The following is a 23,728-nucleotide window of genomic DNA, read 5'->3' as shown; positions in this document are numbered from 1 at the left end:
GCATGGGGGAAGAGAGAAAAGTAATATTTCAGTGCAGCATAACATAACTCATTCTGGTTTTTTATTTTTTTTCCCCAAGAAAAAACCCAAGCCCAAGAAATCATACATCAGTTCCAGTAGTGAATGCATCTGGTTTTCAGTTTTAAAAATATCCCTAATAGCTTGCTGGTGTGTTTTAATTATTTGAGAATGCCCTTATAATGTGTTGCTCTCTTCACTTTGTTGGTATTTGTTTACACAGACCAGTTTGTTTCCCTTTCAGATAGGGGCTATGACTTGTTGGATAGCTGTGTTGCAGATTATGTTAAGTTTTACTGATTTTTTTTTCTTTTTTTTTCTGTATTTTGTTTGTTTGCGGAAGTTATCTACAGGGATATTTTGACTTAAGAAGTTAGCCTTTATGTTAGCATGGGTTGCTGTGCTACTTGAAAACTGATGCTGTGTAGCTTGAAGTCCCTGTTCTCTATGATATGTTAGCCTTAGTCCTTACTCTCTAGACCATAACCAAATCGCCTAGGGTCCATTGTATATAGGATGAGTTATTTGACAACCTGGCAAGGTAGAAATCTAGCCAGCCAACCTGGCAACAAAACTGCCTTTTAAGATGTCTTGAAGTAAACTGCCTTCATTATAATGCTAAAAAACAGACCTGTGGATCTAGAAGACCCTTGTCCAGGTGAAGACACTTCCCTTGTGCAAGCATAGTAACGGAAAAGAATGACACAGCAGATATTATGTGCAAATCGCTAACCATTGTAACTGGGAGTGTGCTACCTTGTAATTTTTGTGTATAAATGTAACAACAAAATTGGCGTGGAGTGTGCTTGATTTGTGGAAATTCCACCTAGCACCCAGCGTGGCAATAAAGAAGTGCCTGCTTCTTAATGCTGTATTGGTATTAAGCAGTTTTATTCTCCTCCAACTTTCGGTGACAGCTGTAGTTCAGCATATCTAGCCATTACTGCTGCACGTGGTAATCTGTGACATCTTGATGTTGAAGCCAGGCGATAACTGACTGGTTTGCATTCATACTGCTTAGATACAGCAGGCTTAGCTCAATGCTAGCTCAAGAGTCCAAAACAGAGCCAGAGCCAGGGACTGAGCTAACAGTTCAGGGGTGTGAATGACAGAATTTACTTCTTGAGTTTGTTCCCTGCCTTACTTAATTAAGTTGCATAGCTCTAAAGTCTAAGAGTGCTATTCACTCCCTTACCCTCTGTGAAAATGTCAGGTGGGAGACCTAAGCTAAGTTTGTCCCACTGACACTTTGTGAATTCTATGATGTTGGTTAAAAAAAACAAAACCAAACAATTGCAACAAAAATACCCCACCAAACCACAACAAAAAAAACCCTCCCAATCTTCATGTCATCTTACTGAGGCAGAGAGTATGATCTTTTTTTCTGATACACATTTTTACACATTTTTTTTCTGATACACAGGTTAAACTCATCTGTGAACTAACCTGACTGCCTAGTTTGAAGGATAGGAAAGGGAAATGTAATATTTAAAGGTTCTGTAAGATATACCCCAATACTTTTTGCTTTGTTGCGGACATCAGGCATCATATTTTGTTGGAGCTATCTTATGTTTTCTGCATGTGTCTTATTTGGTACTGTACAAACATACATAATTGGCATAAACTGGACATAACAGCATGGTTTTTGAGCTAGACTCCAATTACTTTGCCTTGAAATGAGGGAGTCTGGGGTGAATAGAAGTGAAAGATGGAAGCTTGGGTCTAACTGTGTGCTTTTCTTACTCAGGCTGGAAAAACCATTGAATTTTGTGTTGCTCGGTGGTGGGCAAGCCTTAGCGATGTTAGCATTAATTACACAGTTTCTTTCCATGGTGTACTTTGTGCTACTCCTCAGCTAAACATGGTAAGTTTTCCAGAGCTATTTGGAATATATAATATTTGCGTTTTCTGAATTTGAGTATTCTGAAGTCCTAGGGTATCTCAGAATGAAAGAAGCTTTGCTTCATTCTTGTCTGTAGCTAGAAAGACTTAAGGTATCTTTTATACATGAGATTTTCATGTTTTTTCTTAAAAGCAGGTTAATAGGAATGGCTGTATTGTGATTCCTGTGGCTCTATGATACTGAAGGATTAAAAAAGTTGCTAAAAACATTAGTATTGTAATGTTTACGGTACTTTTGTTTTTCTCCTATATTCTTTACTGTCCTGTGCAACCTGACTTGGCTTGATTTTTGCCTTGAAGAGGGCTCTCTTTAAGAGCTGAAATGGCAATACCTCTGTAAAGCAGCACCATGCTGATTTATACTGGCTCCTCCCTCTTTTTTGTTGGGGTTTGTTGTTTTTGTTGGGTTTTTTTTCAGTGATGGAATGGAGCTAATTATAGCTGCCCCACAGGTGAATTTGGATGTATTCTGGCTCTTAAGAGCTAAATAAACCTGGGGGGGGGGGGGGAAGTGGGTGCATTGTGTTAAAGTACTATGTCTTGAACCTCTAGATCAGCAAAACAGAGCTTGTGGTGATGCTGTGCACTGCAGCTTCCCCCACCCCAGCAGGATTACATCAACTGAATAATGGACAGTTGAAAATGAGAGAATACTATAGTTCTGCCATTTCTTCTTGATCACCTATAACTTTCATAGAGTAAATTTTAGTAGTGTGATATATTGGTCAATTTGTCATAGGACACTGGTAGAAAAAAATTTCTCAAATTATTTGGCCCATTACTAGACTATGTATGGTAATACTGTTTCTTTTTCACAAAATTAAAACTATTCTGTAATAATAACCCTAAGCAGAAGCACCGTAAAATATCTGTTATAAGATTCTAGATGAACAATATTTATTAAATATTCAAAGGAAATAGTCACAAACGTACAAACAAAACTTAGCCCTGCCCAAAGTGTGGCAGTTCTGTACAAATACAGTCCAAGTATAAATTATTAACATGGAAAAAAAAATACAAAGAAGACTTTCACTCCAGTTGCTGGAGTTACACAGTTCCAATATATCTACTATTGTAAAATATAGGTAAGCTTGTGACACTTCAAACATGTGCACTATTGTACCCAGTAATATAGTTAAATACAGCTTGCATTGCATTTTTGATGGTACACATCTGATGTTGTATGTTCACAGAAACATAATTGTTATATACTCTTTCTTTAGCATGCTTCAGAAGGCATCGTACGATTTGATGTTCAGTCTTTGTTGAAGTATGAAGATATTGCTCCGTGCATAAATCTGAAAAGCTGGGTTCAAACACTCAGGTAGAATTTCTGGGAAACTGTGTTGGGAAAGTGGGAGAACTCCTTGTATGTACATGAAACAGTAACAACTGAGCAGTGAAATTTAGGGTAACAAGTGTTCTTGCCAAATTTTAAGTAAGTTTGGAAGCTTCAGTTAATAAAATTCCTCAGCATTCTCTTTTTTGATTCCTTTAACTGATAAAATTTGAGCATCATGATGCCTTTTTTACATGCAAATTGTTTTCCTTTTGCTAATTAAAAGGGGGAAGGGGGCAAAAATATTCCATTACTTTTGAAGGAGCCACTTAGATGTAAACTGCACTTTGATATCTATATTGTAGGGTTATTTGGTGCTACTATTTGTTGTTTTATGGGGTTTTTTAAGCAGCTGCTTCAGATCCTGCCCAATTTTGACCTGGGAAGACCGTTTTCTTTCTCTTGCTTGATTGGAAGTGCTTTTGTAGGATCTGGTGCAGGATTTCTTGGGGAAAGTTGTCTTCATCTTGTCTGTTTGACACATGATGATTTGGAGGAAAAGCTTTGGAAAATTCCTAACCAGTGCAGCGATTACTGGTCACTTCAGGTGGAAGAAGAAATTCTGTGCAATTTAACCAGTACTTATTAAGACTTGAGCCAGACAGATTACTTAGTAGTCAGTAATGCAAACTTTTCCATAATTTGGGCCTCTCTATGGAGACCTTGAGCTCTCTCTGGGCCTTTTGAATACTTGTAAATGGAAGTGAAGTAGCTAGGAGCTAGCCCCTTAATATTAGATTCAGAAACTGACAATTTGGTATGCCTTAAGTGAGGAGATAGAACAGTCCCCTAATATACCTTTGCCTCATTCTTGGTTTGTAAAATGGAAATGCTCTTGCCTCCATGTAATATTTGAGGTACTCATCTGACAGTAAACAAACTACAGTTAAATAAACTAATGATAAATACTTAAGTGCTTAAATTAAGGCATGAGTAGTGTCTCTTGAATGAACTAATGAGTCATAACACGGGAGGGGGAAGTACTGAATGGCTCATCATTCAGCCTCTTGAGTTTCAAATGCTTGAAGACAGGGTGAATATCAGGGAGATATGTCAGGTGCAGTCATGTCGGTTCTTAAGTCTTCTGTCAGCAGTCTATCTGGTGACTGCCAGACTAGGAAACCTGGGTAAGATTGACTCTGTGGTATGATCCAGCAGAGATATTTTACTGTGTGGCTAGTCTGTGCTCTTAGCAATAAAATAGCTGACTGAATCTTACAGAAAATGCCATGAAAGGTTGTCTGAAGGAAATGTTAAGTTAAATGATGCCACTCATTCCACTCCTCTATTTCTGAAGCCCTGATTTTCCTATATTATTATTATTTAGCCAAAATACTTTGTTTAAGATCTAAAGTGTTTGTGCTGCTCTGAACAATATTTTGTGCTGTGTCTGAGTTAGTGTATAGTGTATAGGTACTGTATGTTCACATTCTCCTGTGTTACTACTCTGATTCCTATGAGGCCTTTTACAGATTTACGGATTCCCTTCTGATATAACCTTCTATAACAAACAATTAACAACTATGTATTCTGTCTTCTAATTACTATGCCATTAATTTTCACTCTATAAATAAACAAGTCTGAAGTCTGGCTTTTTTTGAGGGGTTTTTTGGTTATTTTTTTTTATTATTATTTTTTGGATCAGATTTGCTTGCTTTTAGTTCTGTTGGCTTCTTTCTTTGGCAGTCTCTGTAATGTTACTAAACCTTATTTTTATATGGATAGTCATTCTAACTGATGAATTTACACTGCCTGGACAGTTATAATTTTTAAAGAGATGTTATTGTATGGGCTGAATTCAGTTGTACTTCAGAATATGCTTCTGCTTAAGTAAGACGAATTTTGATAGAGGATACATGTTTAAGAGTACCATCTGTACTCTGTTGTTTATCTGCAGGCCAGTGAGTGCAAAAATAAAACCTTTGGGCTCCAGAGATATTTTACCAAATAATCGACAACTGTATGAGATGATTTTGACCTATAACTTCCATCAGGTAAGGGTCCGTTGTTGTTTAAGCCCAGCTGGTAACTCAGAACCACACAGCCACTTGCTCACTCCCTCCCCCTGATCCCTTTCTCCCCCACTCCTGGAGGGATGGGGAGGAGAATTGAAAGAATGTAACTCCCATGGATTGAGATAAGAACATTCCAGTAACTAAGGTATAACACAAACCACTACTGCTACCACCATTAATAATAATAATAAGGGAAATAACAAGGGAAGAGAATACAGTCGCTCACCACCTGCCAACCGATACCCAGCCTGACCCAAGCAGTGATCTAGCCCTTCCATGTAACTGTCCCCCAGTTTATATACTAGGCATGACATGCTGTGGTACGGAATGCCCCTTTGGTTAGTTTGGGTCAGGTGTCCTGTCTCTGCTGCCTCCTGGCTTGCTTCCTCCTGGCTTCCCTCCTCCCTGGCAGAGCATGAGACTTGGGAAGTCCTTGGTCAGAGTAAGCATTACTGAGCAGCAACTAAAAACATTGGTGTTATTAGCGCTGTTCCCAGGCTGAAAGTCAAAACCACAGCACTGCACCAGCTACTAAGAAGGAAAAAAAATGACTGCTACTGCTGAACCCAAGACAGGGTTATAGATGATTGTGTTTTTTTTAAAAAGTCATTAATAAATATAGCGTATTTTCTAAAGCCAGTTGTTAACTTTAGCTAGCTTTCTGTCAGAAACAAGGTATAGATTTATAGTGTGGACTGTCTACAGTGGAAATTCTCATGTGGTTCTTTTTAGGAGCTACTGTTGCTTGAAGTGGGCTTTAGTTCAGGTATCCTTTTGAATATGTGTGTAAGGATTGTACTCATTCAGTTGTGAATTAAATGTTTTGATCTTTCTTTTAATAGCCTAAGAGTGGAGAAGTAACTCCAAGCTGTCCGCTTCTTTGTGAATTGTTGTATGAATCTGAATTTGATAGTCAACTGTGGATTATTTTTGACCAGAACAAAAGACAAATGGGTTCAGGAGATGCCTATCCGCACCAGGTACAGAACAATGTATTTTACCCTCTGTTTTCTGCATGTTGTGAAAATCTTCATTCTTTTTCACCTTCCAGGCCTGCTGTTAGCTTCTAACGTTTCTTGATGCATAGATAAAGTGTTCTTATATCTTCACAAGAAGACAGGTTCAGCGGTGATGTATTCGTCTGGAAAAAAAAAGTAATGGCAGGTTTCTTTCCATGAAATAGAACATTATGATGATTTTTTTCCTCTTCCAAGGAAGGAGAAAGAGTGATAGTGTGCTTTATTTTACAGAAAGCTGTTAATTCATGATATCTTGTGATTTTTTGACTGCTGCTTCTCAAGGAGTGAATTCAAGTTCTTGTTTTCTTTAATATCTTTGTGTAAAAATCAACATATCTTGAACTTTTCTGTTTAAGGTGGAAAGGATCCATTATTTTTTCTGTAGTCTGACTTGTCTGTTGATAGATCAGAGGCTTCTGTATCCATGAAGGCTGTCTTCTGTGCTGTTGTGTCTTCAAACAGCCTTTTAAAAGCTATAGCTTGGTTTATTCCTGTTGCTGCCTTTCAAATGGAGGTTTTTTGCACAAGACTTGTAGACACTGTACCCTCAGCAGTAATCTTTCTGCTAGAACAGACTATGTTTCTGGATCATTCAGAGAGGAGAAAAAAAACGGAAGACAAAAAGAGGGAGAAACATTTTCTATAGTTTGTTGGGTTTTTTTTTTTATTTGAAACTATTTTTTACCTATCCAAAATCACTCTTGAACTTCATCGATGTAATGTTTATTTTGGTAGATTCATCATTCTAGAAGTGTACAGGTGATCAGCTTTAAAGCATGTCTTTTGGATCTTGTAAATCTGTTTCAGAAATTGCGTTACTTCTGTTCCTTCACCTGCATTTTTAAAGCTGTTATAAAATCTAAAAATCACCAAAGTAATCTGTTACTTACACCTCGTGGACCACCACACTGTGTATCTCTGATGCGCATCATGGAAAACTCTAAAGCAATTCAGAATTAGCTATCCAGGAAGAAATGCCAGCTGAATCCCTAACCCAGGAGAGTGAGATTCTGAGAGCAGGGTACTTTAAATTATTGTCCCTTTCTACTTAGGGCTGCCTTTTGTATTACAGCAGCAGCAGAAAGGAAGGTTAGCATGTTACTGCTCAAGACATCCACATGGTGCCCTTTTGGGTTGATAGAAGCAAAAGAATGTTTTCAAAACTAAGAATTTGAGAGTCTGGGTTTAGGGGGGGCAGTGTTTGTGGGTTTTGCTTTTGGTGGTGGTGTTTGTTTTATATAAATGGAGATGATGTTATCTGCATAACTGAATGTATGAAAAGCTCAGGGCAAAGAGTCTGTAAGCTCTTCAGACTGCAGCCTTAAATCTCACAGCATTACTGGGTCCCTCAGTGTGAAACCTAGTACAGTGTTTGAAATAGTAGAAGATATTCTGTGATCTAAACCACAGAGCACGCAGAGTTATGTAGTAAATTGAAAGTGTATAAAGGCAAATCTGCCAAAAGTATTGAACTGAAATAACAAGAATTCTGATTATTATTTGAGCAGTTAATAGTGTTACAATAGAACAAATTGTGTCAGCTTGTTTTGTGGTCTGAAAACTTTTGAGGTTTTTCAGTCAATCCAAAATGTGTTTTGGCTGCTATCAAGTCTTGAAAACACTCTGTTTTCAGGAGACATCCAAAACTAAGCAGTCTAGCATATTTTAAATGACTACAGCTGTATGGATCAAGAAGAACATATGACAGTCTTATTTCTGGATTTCTTTGTGAATGGTGAGGTATTTAATCTTGACATTTATGAGAACTTCTTTCTTTCAGTACTCTGTGAAACTGGAAAAAGGAGATTACACTATTCGGTTACAAATTCGTCACGAACAGAACAGTGAGCTGGATCGCATCAAAGACCTTCCATTTATTGTTTCTCACAGGTTGTCTAGTACCTTGAGCTTAGATATTTATGAAAACCATAGCCTTGCTCTCTTAGGGAAGAAGAAATCCAACAGTTTGACATTACCACCAAAACACAGTCAGCCATTCTTTGTTACATCTCTGCCTGATGACAAGTAAGTTACTGAAGTCCTGTTTTTTTCATCTACATCTAACCAGCTGCCTCTGCACCTAACTGCAGTGATACTTTGATTGTGTCTACCTGTTTAGGCTTGGTATTTCCTCTTGTGTTGCCCTTTCACTGTTCCAGTTCTTTATTGTACTCCTCATGGAATATTAGTGAACCTGGTTTTAACACTGAAATTTTTCTTTGAATAGAATACCTAAAGGAGCAGGACCAGGATGTTATCTTGCAGGAGCTCTTACACTGTCTAAAACAGAACTTGGAAAGAAAGCTGTGAGTATTTGAAATGAATGACAGCTTCTTTTTCTGAAATTTGCAAAGCGAGTAAATTGCATGCCAGGAAGTGCTTATTTCATGATTTTAGTGCATTTGAGCACTAGGTTTATTAATGTAACACATTTTGGAAGCAGTTGTTTCCTCATAGGGTCAGAGTAAATTCTAAGCGAGTCTACTTCTATTTTTGTCTTACAATTTCAAATTTAATTACATTTTCTAGATTTTTGAATTCTAGTTCTTTTCCTCTGAATCCTTCCATTTGTAGAAACAACTGCTTTTTTTCTGGTGTGGAGCCTTTAAAAGTGATCTTGTGTAATTGCCTAGTTTAGTATAATTTTGTAATGAAAAAAACGTGCATATGCAATTTTTTGCATGTCGGTTCTCTAGTAAACAGCTTTACTCTTCCTTGCATGCATACAATTTTCAGCAAACAAATGTGCTTCCTTAGCACCTACATGTTACTGTTAAAAAGTAGTAGGAATTTTGCCAACCTAAATGCATAAACAGATACTTGCTGCACACTGATGTTGTCAACCACTAATATGGCTGTATGTTCCATGAGACTGATGCAAGATCTCTGTATGCGATGCTTGAAAAAAGTTGTAGGGTTGTTTTGCTAATTAATGCAGCATCCTGTAGATACTGCTTTCTAACTTGTATGAATCTATAGTGCAACAGTGATTATAATAACCAGATCCCTTTTGTGTGTATCTGGTGCTAAAGTATTTAGAATATTGCTTTAGCTATTTTAAAATAGATTGCAAAGCTGAGAACAAATTTGAATCAGTCCTGGTGATTGTTAGTATTTAGAAATAGTCCATATATCACTAGATGTGGCTGAAGAACATAGAAAATAAGTTTCTGTGAGTAGATGGGCACATACCTTTAGATCTCGAGTAGAAAAGTTTATAGTTCAGTCCGATTTGGTTGTATGTAGTACTTCTGGGGCAGGTTGCATGTAACTGTAGATTAGATGTCTGTCAGGACAGTTTATGTATCAATGAGGAAAAAGCCCAGTAACTAAGAACTCTAAAATACTTCTTTGTGATTCATGCAAGGTTGCAAGTGAAATTCTATGAAATCCATGGTAAATTCATTACAGTAGTGTAGTCTATTTTCCCTAACTTGAATTCTGCACTTCTTTGAACTGTTGGTTGCAATTCTCATCTGTCTTATTTTAAAACCAGACTAAGTGGCTATATACCATGATTTCTGGGATGGGAGAAGTAGGAGATAGGTATTTCCTGTCATTTCATGTGATGAAAATACTGAAGAGCTTACAAAGAGAGAAACTGTATCTGAAGCATGTCATAGTCCAAGGTATTATTGTTGGGTCATATTTCACTGGAAAAAAGGATGGTACCAAATAGTATTAGATACTTTATGCTGCCTTTAGTGAACCTCGGTCTGTACCAGGAAACAAAAAAGGAGGGGCAGGCAGCAAAGTTGTCTCTAAGTCAGTAAGTGGACGCAATGTGAGGGGAAAGTGTATCTACTTTCTGTATATTTATATGAAATAGAACAATGCCACTAAACAGTTCCTCCACTTCTGAGGCTGAATTTCTGTAATTCTGAAATTAAGCTAAGTGGTTAACAACACTTGCTTGTCTTACAGGAATAACGGACTGTATAAATGATGCATTGATTTATTAATTTAAAAAAAATGAAAGAGCATGCTTAAGAGCATGTTTGATCATAGATGTGACTCTCTAAAAGCTTAACAATCTGTAGGTTGAAAGCATAACCGTATTTGTACAGAGAAGGTGTCTCCATCCTGTGTGGTGTGTGCATGTTTTCTTACAGTATGTTATTCTAACTCCCAGGGGCAGTCTGCAGCAAAGCGACAAGGAAAATTTAAAAAGGTACTGAATGTTAGTTTTTGAAAAAGATATACTTAAGTCTTTTTGCATATGACTTGCAGAATTTGTCTACCAGTATTGGTTTTTTAATTTGTCCCCCCCATCTACTTCCTTAGTCCTGAGTTACTTACTTCAGCACCTTAAGTATGTCTGTTGGTAGAATGACAAAACACTATTGTAACACAAAGCTGAGAGGCACGTGAGCATCTGGATTCTTCTGCAATAAGTGCTGTAAAAATGCATGTGGTGATTAGTGGTCTGTAATTTTTCTTTTTATGAAACACTTTGGAATCTTCAGTGTATAGTGTCAAGATTTTCTGTGGCAGGTGTTTTTGCCTGTTCTATTCTGTCTGCAAATTGAGAACTGAATACAAACCTAACACTTCGTAGAATTGAATATCTGACTGTATACCAACTCTAGTGAATTGAGAGCTGGCTTCATTACAGTCATAGAAACATGCTGTAGTAGTCAGGTTTTTCTTGGGAGGGATGGACTTGATTGAAAAGTCTCTCAATTATGATTCTACTCAAATTGAACATACCTTATTAGAGGCTAGAGTTTATACAATGATGTAGCAGGTAGTAGAATTTACAGAAAGAATTTTGTAAGTATGTATTAAGATACTTAAGATAAGGAGTTAGTGACTATTAACAGTAGTGTTTTATATTGTGCTTTCTTTTACTTTAGGTAGTATATTTTATAAAGACTGATAGAAGTGGAGACTCCATGACCTCTGGGCAACCTGTGCTCACTATTCAGTCACCCCTACTGTGAAAAAGTATTTCTTGATGTCCATGGGAACCTCTTGTTTCTGTTAGTGATCATTGACTCTTGTCCTGTCAGTAGGCACTGCTTGACAAAAGTCTGCTTTTTTCTTTGCAACTTCCCTACAGATGTTTACACAGATACAGGAAATCAATCCCCAAGTGCCTCCTGCCCTTCCACCCCCCAAATGCTTTCTCTATGCTAAACAGTCCCAGCCTTCTCATCCTTTTCTTATAAGAGAGATGCTTCAGTCCATCAGCTTTGTGGATCTTCACTGGACTCTGTCCAGTACATCCATGTACCTCTTATATTGGGAAGCCCAGAACTGTACACAGTACTCCAGGTATGGCCTCCCCAGTGTAGAGGAGGAAGATTGCCTCCCTCTACTTGTTGGTAGTATGTCTGATGCAGCCCAGGATACCCTTAACGGTCTTTGCATCAAGGACACATTGCTGGCTTACATACAAGCTGATGTCCACTGGGACATGCAGGCCCTTTCCTGCCAAGCTGCTTTCCAGCTGGGTGGCCCCCAGCATGTACTAGTGCATGGGTTTATTTGTTTCCAGGTGCAAGACTGCAGTTCTCCTTGTTGAACTTGTTGAGGTTCCTGACAGACCATTTCTTCAGCCTGTCAAGGACCCTCTGCGTGGCAGCACGACCCTCTGCTGTATCAGCCACTTCTCCCAGTTTGGTATCATCTGCAAACTTGCTGAGGGTTCACTCTGCCTCATCATCCAGGTCATTAATGAAGATGTTGAACAGAATTCAATCCAGTATTGACCCCTGGGGTACATACAGGCTACTGGCCTCCAACTGTGCTGCTGATCACCACCCTCTGGGCCTGGCAGTTCAGCAGGTTTCAATCCACATGACTGCTCTTCCAGCCCACAGCTCAACAGCAACAGCTTCTCTAGTTAAGCTGAAAATAGTTTGAGGTTAAGACAGAAAATAGCAGTCTAATTTTCTAAAGAAGATAACCAATTCATTTATAACTGGAGAAAAGTGTTAGTGAGTTCTTTCTATGGAATAAGCAGGTGTCTTTGTTTTACTAGACAGATTTGAAAGTCTAATCCATAATTTTCTGCTCAAAGAGCTATTCTGGAGAGCTTAATTTTACCTAAAAACCCCAAACCAAACTCAAAATAACCCTTGGACATGGGTTTTTACTTAAAAAAAAAAAAAATCCAATCTCATACATATCATAGGATCAGTATTCAAAAGTTCAGAGTTCAGTGATGTTTTAACTTTGAACTGATCCCCGCTGAAGTAGAGAGTGCCTGCTGATGTACTCTTAGAAGAGCCCTTGGTCTGTAATAGCATGTGCTAAGCAACCATGTGAAAACCAAACTGGTTCTACATACCTTTCATGTTCAACAGCTTAACTTCTGTAGCACAGTTGCAATCTGTTGGTTTTTTTTTTTCCACTTGTTTTCAAGTTGTTGTTGTTTTAAATAATGCAGCTTTTGAAGAACAATAGGTAACAACTGGCTAAGGGGTAAAAAATTTCTTCATCTCCTTCTCAGCCATCCTTTTCTCCAGCTTCAAGCAAGAAATGCATTGTGCAGATATTGATGAATATTAATTTCATTCTTTTTCAAATGAGTAAGTATTGCTGTAAAAATGAGCAATCTTACACAAATTGTATACATCTTAAAATTGATAAAAATTCCACATGTGCATTCAACTGTGTATGTGAAGATGTTCAAGGTGTTTATTAAATGGAAGATGAGATCTGGGATGTGCTCTTTCATGGAGCTTTTTCCTGTTGTTACTTTTCCTGTGAATGTTTAAAGGTACAAGTAACAGTAGTTCATGTGTCTTTTCTATATAAAGTACCAGACCTTGAATCATTAGACAGAAATCTAAATGTTCGAACAAAATTAAGTTGCCTGTTAACTAAGCTCTTTTAGGAGGTGATTGTGTGGAGGGCACTGTGGTTATGTATATAGTTCGTAGTTCTGTTAAAAGTAAACTCACTGAGGCTTATCAAGCTGTGCACAGAGTATGCTGACCAAAGTGCGTATCCTGTATGCTTCCAAAGTTTTTGATACTGGTTTTGGGGTTGTTTCTTTTTTTTTTGGGGGGGGGGTTGTTGTTGTTGTTTCTGTTTTGTTTTGTTTTGGAATAGTCAAAGGGAATCTTTCTCATTAACTTGGAAGTTTCCTTAAAGTAGTATTTTCAACAGATAATATGCTCACTCGTGGCCTTCCTTTGGCTATAGCCCTATATCTTTTTATAGGTATATAAATCCTGTACACCAGCAATTCTGTTGGTGTGGAACAGTTATAGTGAAATTTGAATAAGAAAACAGATTAAAGCTGTGAATTGTGAAGAACTACCTTTCTTCTCCTTTACCTCTAATGATGAATGTTTCTGTAATGGCAATGACAGTGTCATTCTGGGATCTTCTAGTATCTAGGGGGTTGCCAAGTTCTATAAATGATGCTAGTGTTTACAGACAGAATAGAGAAAAAGATGTCAGTCTATCTTATGGTCTTGTGATAGTTTAGTTAAATGTGATAAGCACCTAAACCTTATTTATCCAGTGAAAGAAGTTTGATGTCTGTAGAGGAGAATACACCTCTTTTCCTATAACTTCTTTTTCAGAAGGAGGGTGCCTAGATGTGAAGTGCATTGTTTTCCTTTCAATGATCATAGCGTGTAATGATTGCAGAATCTGATGAGACCAAAAACACCTAGCTGAGAGAATGGGGAGATGACATTTTACTGTTGATGGTTTAGTTACATAGAATTAGTCTCTTAAATGAAAGTGTTATCCACGTAAGTGGGATTTTATTAATCTGATTACACTTGGCTTGAAACTTAAACCAGAGTAGTAGCCTTGTCATACAGAGAAGGCTTGAGAATGCAGAGACTGTTCAGGTGCATAACTCCAAACATCTTGCCAAGTAAGATCAAAGAGAACTTTCAAGAATAAAATCCTGAAATATTAGAAGAATATTTCTAGGAAAGCAGGTTTCTTTCTTTGGAAAGTATTAATCTCAATAGAGGTTACATCTTTTAAGAAAGCACTGCATACTACTGATTCAAATTTTTGTGCTGAACTGTTTAGGCATCTTAAAATGCTTGGCTTGCTTTAATGAAGTGCATTGTTGCTTTCTAGCATTCTAATTACCTTAGCTCCATACGTGACTTTGTATTTTCCACTACATGTGCCTGCTTCCAGAACCCTTTCTGTCATGCTCTGGCCTAGGTCTTGCTGAAGTCTTAGGTGTACTGCCTGGTCATCGACTTTGTGCTTTAGAATCGTATGTAAAGGACAGTTCTTGTGAAAGCTATATTTTGATGTAGATTAGTGACCTAAACAGGATTTAAAAAAAATCTGTAAACATTTTTGTGGTTTGTTTGCAATTGCATATTAAGTAGCTGGAAAAATTGTTTAAGGGAATATTGATGTCACTTTCTCTTACCAGTATTCAGTAACCCGTAGTGAGCTGTCGGTCTGCTGAACGCTTAAGTTCAAATAAAATTATTCTGTGTCAATGTTCTTGAATAGTTTCAGAAATGTAATATTGAAGTCCATTATTTCAAGGTTTACAGAGCAATTTCTAACAGTCACTTTTTACTCGCTATTTAAGTAACCTGGAATAACTCCATCTTGTGCACAAGATTTCATTTCATTATGCAACACCAACCTGCTGTATGGGAAACATTCCCACAAATATGTTTTTGAATAATTGGCATAAATAATTAAATTGCCATGGCAATTGGGCATGCAGCACAGTATTGTGCACAGTGTTGCAGCAGAGTAACAGTGCGTACAGGATTTAAACTGATCTGCTCTGTGAAATATCCTGTTTGTAAAATAATGGGACATGTGTCCTCTCTTGCTCTTTTAAAAATTTCAACATTAAAACCAAACCCAACAAAATAGCCTCCCCCAGCAATTGTAATGTCTTAGAAGCAATGACTGAAATCTAATGCTGGCTTATTTGCCAATTTATATGTAAGCCATTTTGGGAAATGGACTGAAGAGCATGGTCTAAGATCAGTTAGGGTTTTCCTTTTAAATAGCAGTAGCTGATTTTCTCATGGTAATTCTTGGCTAGTGTAGCATGAACTCAGACTACTCCTATGCTAGCATATAGAGTTTAAAAAATGTCTTCCTGTTATGTCTACTTAATTTGAGCACAGACGCAGGTAAAACTGTAAAGTCCATAGCAGCAGACTGGAAAACAGTTGACTGGATGCTTCAGCTAGTTCAGGAGGCACATGGAAAAAATACTCAGTAAATACCTGAGCATGGCATGACTCATGCTTTTGTTTTTTTATCCTATTGGGGTATTATTTTTTAGAATTCCTTTATCTTTATTAATTTGCTTGTTGCCAGATTTGTAGGATAGAATCTCTGATTTTTTTCCTTTTGCCTTTTAACCAAGTTACTTGCTTTTTTATAAACAAACAAACTCCCCACACTTCTGATTCTGTAACTAGTATCATTTAAAATCATATGAACCAACAATGTGCTTAATTTTCAACTTGTCTCTACACCCAGTGTGCTATTTTAATATTTACATCCATGCATTGCTTAAAATAAAAACTTAAAGCAGTTCCTGAATTTTTAATGACTAGTATCTTTTCAGAATCCTTACTCAGTGTATGCATTGCTCAGAATAGTTGCTTGCTATGATTTAACTTTTATATAGCATCAGGAAAAAAAAATGTACTGTATCCCTCTCAGTATGTGTCTCTTCCTACCTACAGGATGTCCTTACTGTTCACTATCATCTGATACCGTCACCATCAAAAAGTAAAAATGGCAGCAAAGACAAAGAAAGAGAACAGGAAAAAGAAAAAGATGTAAAAGAAGAATTTGCTGAAGCTTTAAGAGATCTAAAAATACAGTGGATGACCAAGTATGTCTGTTGTCATGACTATGCAAGCTTGAAGCAGCTGTACAAAAAAATAGCCAGAATCTGTGCTTTCATGCTATGTCCTCCTCTCTTCTAGACTGGATACCACTGACATGTATAATGAGTTGAAGGAAGCATTTCCTAATCATCTTCCATTGTACGTTGCAAGACTTCATCAGCTGGATTCTGAAAAGGTCATTTAATACATGTTAAACTTGCTTGTCTCTATACTTCTGTGTAGCCTAAACAAATGAATCTTTCTTCCTACGTGTTTGGTATTGGAGTGCCCACCAAAGCTATAGTCAGTACTATAAAGCAGAAATTACTAATTAGATTGACAACTGCCTCCCTAACTGTGGGATTTACTTAATCCCACAGCAAAATGAAATAGAGTATGCCTACCTAATGTGTTTGCTTATCATTTTTCCTTGTTAAATTAGACACATTGTAAGTTTTCTTTCTGGTTTCAGCTGTAACAATATTATTCTAAATGGTAGTTACAGAGACAATCACACATCCCATTCTACTCCTCTACTGGTTTGGTAATTTCTTCTAGCAGAATTGCTCTGTCACGTGAGGACAGTAACCCCTTGAAGTAACACAGCTAAATCCACCATCTGTCACTGTCTTCAAAAATTAGGACCACGATTTCATAGTGCTAAACACCTTTCTTATTCTTCTTCTAGGAACGAATGAAAAGACTTGATGAAATTGTTGAAGCTGCAAATACTGTAATTTCTCATATTGATCAGACAGCATTAGCAATATATTTTGCCATGAAGACCGATCCCAGGCCTGACGCAACTACTATAAAAAAGTACCTACCCAGTAAATAATTTTCTTGCATCCTATTTCTGTAATTCATGTACTTCGTCTCTGCTTATAAGAAATGGAATGACTATAACTTTGTTGAATAACTTGTGCTAGTTTTAGGGGTTCAGGTAATTTCAAATTTGACTGCAAAATTATTTGGTCTTTTATATCCCTAGAATGCAGGAGCACTGAAACCTGCACATTTTTACTTAGAAATAGTAAATAAACAAGGGTGCTTTCAGGATTTAAATGTGTGAGGAAAATACAGTTTTGTATAACGATCAAGCCTTATACAAGTTTAAGCTACTTTGTATCAAGATTAATCTCAGATCCGAGGGACCACTAGAACATCAATCTAGAGGTATGTGTTTTGAATGCTACCTGCCTTTTCATAATACCTTGCAACCTTTTGGATCTGTATTTGAAAGCAAAATTGACAGCAGTCTAAGAAGTGACCGCTTTCATTTGTGAAAAGCATGACAACTATACTTCAGAGTATTTTGGAGGCTCATTGTTCAGGTTTAGATTTTTCCTGTGAATTACCAGCATATATACTTAGGAAGACAGTATTTTGACAGTCACCTTAGTCTGGAGAATAACCAGTGGTTTTCAAGCATGTGATGTGCTGCTGGTTTAGTCATAAATAGAGCAACAGATCGGAAAATTAGGCCGTTAAAATGGGAGATGCATACTTGTTGATTATTTTAGATAAAATACCAGGTTTCAGTTCTAAAACTAGGTTCTATCTATGCTGAATATTTGTGTGTAATTCTAGAATTGCTGATATAAAAGGAAAGCTCAGACACAGTAAACTTCATTCTAATACCATTTCTTGGTAAGTTGACCCATTAGGTCATGTGGTTGAATCGAACATCTGAAATTGAACCCAGATTCAGTGGTACTTTAGATGGGTGCAATTCCTTTGAAGTCGACAGACTTGTATCTCTTTCTGTTAGTGGTGGATTTCACTCTCTTTTTATAATGCCAGGAACTATAAAGTTGTATTTCTAGATGCTGGCTTATTCAGTTTTAGAATCCGGAGTTGCCCTTGCCTCATCAAAGGCATTTCAGACTTAGAAGAATGATTGAGCTTGTTTAGTGCATAGTGTCTCTAATTTTTTTTAGTTAGTTTAAGTAGCTGTGCTTTAATTATTTTTTTTTTGGTGCTGATTTTCATTTTATGTGTGCCAACTGCTGCAGACATTTTAGCTTAAGCTCACTACAGCACTGATTCTGTTCATAATGAGGTATCTGCAAAAAAACCTAATATTTTATGTGCTGTTTTCTTCTAGTGAAATGGAAAAACAGAAGACTACTTTAGTGGATGCACTTTGTCGAAAAGGAAGTGCACTGGCTGACCAGCTTCTTCATCTGCAGGCCCAAGAAGGGGCTGCTTCCAGTGATGCAGAAGGCAAAGATGAGGATCATGAGAGCTGCTCTGAAGCTTTGACAGAGACATTCTGGGAAACAACAAAATGGACTGATCTTTTTGACAGCAAGGTAAGAGAGCAAAGCAGGATTTTTGGATTTTGCATGTTGGGTTTTTTGATGGTTTCTTCTGGAATTATGCACCACCTTTGTGTGCACAGCCTCATACATTCCTCCCTTGTACTTTTTCATGCTGTCCCGTATATTGTGCTTCCTTAATGACCTTTTTCCACAGAGGTTTTGCCAAGCCTGTCAAATCCATGGTAAGCCCATCTCCATGCATGTGAATATAGAGGTTAAGGGAAGGGTGTAGAAAAGTACCAGACTTCCATGAAAATGCTACTTGCTTTATTGAATTGCTTCTTTCTGTACCTTTCAGGGAATATTTTTGATTAACCCCTGCACTGTTCTAGCTGTATACCAACAGAAGTGTGCAGCAGCCCTGCTCTGTTCAGTCCTACATTCTGTAACCTCTTCTACACTATGGACAAAAGAAGTTTTATGTTTTGCTGTCAGTAATGTTTGTAGAGGTAAAGGAGAAACTCTTGGAAAAAATTACACTTATATATTTATTAGTACAGATTTCCCTGTCATTTCAGGGCTCCTAATCCTGAGATTTAAATTTTTGTCTGCTTCATTCAGGACAGCTATTCCAGAAGAACAAAATAATCCATTGGGTTTACAAATAGTCATTTGTAAATTAGTTATTGATTAGTTATGTAGCTTTTAATTTACAGAGTTTATTACTTTTTATATTTAACTGTTGAATTATTGAGTATTAATTAGTTGCTGTACTTAACTGTAACATATGGCTCTATTTTAGTTGAAGGTGAAGTGGCCATTATGTTTATTTATAATTCAGTTAAATTGCCAAAGCACTTCATATAGTTACAAACACCAAACTTTGAAATTAAAGAAAACTGCTTCATTTCCTTGGCAGTAAATAATCTTCCCAGTAAGAACCTGTGCTTTAGCTGGAGGCTTGAACAAAAAAGTTGATGGTAGTTACTCTCACTTCTTTTAATGTATATTTTCTTGTACACCTGCATCTTCTCAGCATATCTCTTCTAATCATTACCTGATTATAATATCCTGTGGTAACAGATTTTGTGCTTCAGTCATGTCATCAGGCACATGATTTTCTTGCTGTCTGTTTGTAAATACGGTACTGTGTTCCAGTATAGTGACCTCTGGTTTGATTTTTTTCTTTTTTTTTTTTTTTTTAAAGCTGACAGGGATAATTTCAGTGGAAAAACAGCCAGCATAGGCATCTTGTTGGGAGTTTATCACTTTGTTACAGGTTGTTTTCTGCTAAGACTGATACTGGTTCCTGGCACTCATGAGCTGTGGGCTCTGGGGCTGAAATGAGTAACTGATCTGAATTGCACAGGTCAAGGATTGAACCTGTCTCTCCAGCTGCCTTAACCATGAATTTGTCTAAGTGCGTATTCAGTTTTTTTCTCTGAAAATTGATGTCTCCATGTAATTGAATTGGTACTGAAAGGACTACAAAACTTTTTAGGTCTTTATAGCATTTCACATAGAATCATAGAATAGTTAGGGTTGGAAAGGACCTTAAGATCATCAAGTTCCAACCCCCCTGCCATGGGCAGGGACACCTTGTTCTAAACCATATTACCCAAAGCCTCGTCCAACCTGGCCTTGAACACTGCCAGGAATGGAGCATTCGTGGAAATAACTTCCATCCTGTTTATGCAGTATGTTTGTCTGCTTTTTCCTCTTGGTTTTACTAGTCAAATTGAAATACAAAATGGTTGACCGTCAGGAGCCCTACACAGTCACTTTCTCTCTCCCCTGCAGCAGGAAGGAGAACTGGAAACATAAAACTGTCTTTATCTCGACCCATGAGATTTCTCAATCTAATAGGTAAAGTAAAACCTGAATGCACAAACAAAACAAAAGCAGGGAGTTCATTCACTACTTCCCATTGGCAGGCAGAAGTTCAGCTGTCTCCAAGACAGCATGGTCCACCACAAGTAATGGTTCCTTGGAAGTAGCTCTACCTTAACTCTGAACATCCCCCCCTTCCTCCTTCCACATTTCTTTTATTGCTGAACATGATGTCTCATGGGATATCCCTTTGGTGCTGGGTGCATCCCTTCTCAGCAACTTGTGCAGCCGTAGCCTGTTCACTAGTGGATTGCAGAGCAGAGAATGCCTTCATTCCATGTAAGCACTGCTCAGCAACAGCTAAAATACCGCTTTGTGTGATCAACAGTGTTTTCATTGCAAATCCATAACATACATACAGGCTACAATGAAGAAAATTAAATCTATCCCAACCAAAACCAGCACAAATGTCTTGCTGATTTTTGAGTTTCATCTGCTTCCAGATTGCCAACACCAGACCTCCATCAGCCACAGATCTGTTCTCCATGCCTATTTAATTATGTGAGGCCATCAGATCAAAAGGGCATGCTAATAAACTTTCTGCTGTTGTAGCAGTACAGGCCAGATGTGACCACACAGAAACAAGACTGCTATCAGTTTTAGGCACCTCACCTCTCCCTTGGTATTGTTCAGTAATTTGAATTCCAGCAGTACCTAACTAAAAAATAAGAAAGTTTGAAAGGAAAGAAATACATGCTGCTACTTAAAGCTTTCATGTTATTAATGGAGCTGAGACTTTAGTTGTTCATTTTTATACTTTGAGGTTTTCTTCCTCTGAAAACTTTTTGAAAGGGATGAGGAGTGAGGAGCATGTGGCTTGGGCTGTGATGGGTTTGAGAATTTTGCTTTGAAAGGAGATGATAGAGCACTGTAATGATTTTTTTTGCTGATAGCAAATTTGTGGGGAAAAAAACTTTTGTTTTTTCTTTATTGCTTCCTAGAAGTTTCATGCTTGCTGCTGTTCATATTTTTTCATTTCCTTTACTAATATTTGTCATGTCCATCTAGTAGTTTTCTTAGGAGCTGGTGATAATGATAGAAGTGTTTTCTGCCTTACATGATGGGCCAGTGGGATGTTTTAAATATCTGCAGTGGCCATTGGTAGTCTTCCTTTGCAGCTTCTTCTGTCTTTTTGGAAGAAACAGTTGTATAAACCTTCACCTTGGTGTTACATGCAGTATGCTGTTGTATTTCTGGAGTATTTTGCTATTTTAAAAGCAAATTGAATAGCTTAGTGGAAGTAACTTTATTTCACAGACTGTTAGAGGAAAATTTGGAATTCCCCCATTTAAGGGAAACCAGACTGTTTGTGTAGCTTGCTTCCTTTGAGATGGGAAGTTTAATGAACAATGTCATGTTTAAGGTTTCAAAACAGATTCTGTCTAAGAAATGAGTATTTTTGCTAGGGTAAGGGTAAAAGTTTCTCAGTCCAGCTGACTTGCTTGTGCCTGGCAAAATTCACCTTAGTAGGAAATAAGAAATTATGGCTTTAACAGCCTTTTTGTGATGCTACTATGGGCTGACTTAGGCTGGACTGATAAAATGAAGTGTTGTGACATGGCTTTATCACCTAACCTTGCATGACTCATTGCCTTTGGGGGGAATAGAAGAAATTTGGAAGGAGGAAGGGTAGAGTGGAGTAGTGATGCAGGATCTGGGATAGACCTCATGTGAATGTCCTTCAAATGAGTCATGAAGAGGCAGCCAACTTATTCTAAAACATAATGTTGGAAGCAAAAATGTGGAGGTCTTCCTGTATGTGAACATGGTTTTGTGGCATTGGCACTTGAAAGATGGAGCAACTGGTTGAGAAAGGATGGAAATAAGGCACCTGAATACTGCAGTGATCATTCTAGTATATATGGCTTTAGATAGAAACATTACTTTAAGTTTTTTTACCTCTAAGTTTTCTGTAAGTCTCAGATCATCCAGATGCCAATAATTAAAAGGTCAAGTAAATTTTTTAAAACAGAGACCATGTTTTCTTCTATGTTTTCGAAGATGAATCAGGAACTTCATCACTTCTCTGTGCGTTTCTGCCCACCATCTAGTAAACAAGTAGTATCACTTGTTTCACCTCTCTTCTGCAGACATAGTACCTGTGTTGCCACAGGGCATTTGTTAGTTTGCATTGCCAGTTTTCCATTGAAATATCATGCTTGTTCCCATATTGCAGCAGGTATGTCGGAAAGCTGGTGCTGACCTTTGATAGTGATTGCATTTGTTCCCATTTTCAGCTATCCTAATTAGATCACTTGTCTCTGAAGATTTATTTTGAGTGAAACATGAAAGAAAACATGTCTCCTGCATACACCAAAGTGGTTCAAATAAAGTCCATTTGAGGCATCTTTACGTAGCAAGTGTTTGTCTGATTATGCTAACACATTTGTTACAGTGCTTTAGGGGTTTTAGTAATGGAACATAAGATGTGCAATTTTTCTTACACCTGGAACATAGCTTTAAAATGTGTAGGCCCAAATCCCCAGGCTTAAACAGAACTGCTGCAGGAGAGTAGTAGGATATTGCCTGTTTGTTACTGGGAATGTCTCATCTGTAGAATTTAATGCCCTTCAACTTTTAAATTAACTGAAAAGCAAAAAGTCGCATCTAAAACTACATTTAAAAAACAAATGAAAAGCCTGAACCTTTCTATCTTTCCTGTTAAACATCTTTGGCTGGATTGATTTTCATATTGCTGTTTGCACTGTCAGATGCAGCTGTCTTTTCCAGCTGATCGTATTCAGTCACTGCCAAAATTTTGTTCAGTACTTGATTCCCTTAACTCCTCTCCCTCTCTTGAAAATATGAGTCAACTTTTTTATACGAATGTTGCTTTTATTTATAGTAGTCTAGTTGATAGAGCAGAGAAAAGCCAACAACCGTAGCTAAGAAACCTTAGTTTATTACCATAGATGTATTAAACCTGAAAAAAAAATTTCCTGTTACTAGTATTTTAATTATTTATAAACGTAGATATATTTTGAACAACTATTGAAATAATAAAGTAACTGATTATACAAGTCTTTTTTTCCTCTCAATAGGTAACAGTATTGGGATACTAGAAAAGTTTAATTAGGTAGTTTAGTGTTGCTGGATTCAAAAAGCGGTTTCAGGCTTCTGAATACTTTGGCCCTGCAAATGGCAAATGTCTGAGGAGAGATGCTTTCAGCATTTTACTGACCTAACTATGCATCTTTCTGTAGCCAACGGCAAGTTAAGCAGCTATGTAGGACATGGACATCCAACATCTTCCATGGGTCTGGTTCTTCACACTCTTAGCATTGCAGGCCATTGCCTTGGGCAATAAAATATCCATCACTGATTCCCACCGCCTTGCCAGTATCCTTGAAGTACGCATTACCTTTTCTTACAACCCTTTGTTTATCGCTCTTTGGCCAATTTCTGAGCCATATCACTTGTCCTGTAAAAGCTAGTCTTAATTATATTTATTGAGATTATGAAATAACACCAAATA

General features: G+C 37.4%; 1 protein-coding gene across 3 annotated transcripts in view; it reads left to right on the top strand.

The window, feature by feature from the left end:
* TPP2 (tripeptidyl peptidase 2) overlaps positions 1–23,728 on the top strand; it is a 51,709-nt gene that overhangs the window by 24,593 nt on the left and 3,388 nt on the right. For 2 of the 3 annotated variants that reach the window (XM_061349272.1, XM_061349271.1), the window contains exons 18-27: positions 1,766–1,882; positions 3,144–3,244; positions 5,157–5,253; positions 6,117–6,254; positions 8,074–8,318; positions 8,521–8,599; positions 15,953–16,104; positions 16,199–16,295; positions 16,788–16,918; positions 18,207–18,414. In XM_061349272.1, the coding sequence (XP_061205256.1) occupies positions 1,766–1,882; positions 3,144–3,244; positions 5,157–5,253; positions 6,117–6,254; positions 8,074–8,318; positions 8,521–8,599; positions 15,953–16,104; positions 16,199–16,295; positions 16,788–16,918; positions 18,207–18,414 (1,365 nt within the window). Of the gene's footprint in view, positions 1–1,765; positions 1,883–3,143; positions 3,245–5,156; positions 5,254–6,116; positions 6,255–8,073; positions 8,319–8,520; positions 8,600–10,425; positions 10,465–15,952; positions 16,105–16,198; positions 16,296–16,787; positions 16,919–18,206; positions 18,415–23,728 lie in introns of all 3 variants that reach the window. The other variant, XM_061349270.1, reaches the window with a different exon arrangement.

This window comes from Neopsephotus bourkii, unplaced genomic scaffold (genome assembly GCF_033783945.1).
Source record: "Neopsephotus bourkii isolate Nb327-2 ecotype Australia unplaced genomic scaffold, CSIRO-AGI_Nbou_v1 NB_398, whole genome shotgun sequence".
NCBI lineage: Eukaryota > Metazoa > Chordata > Aves > Psittaciformes > Psittacidae > Neopsephotus > Neopsephotus bourkii.
Note: the sequence above shows the minus strand (reverse complement) of the source record. Positions and strands in the feature narration are given on the sequence as shown.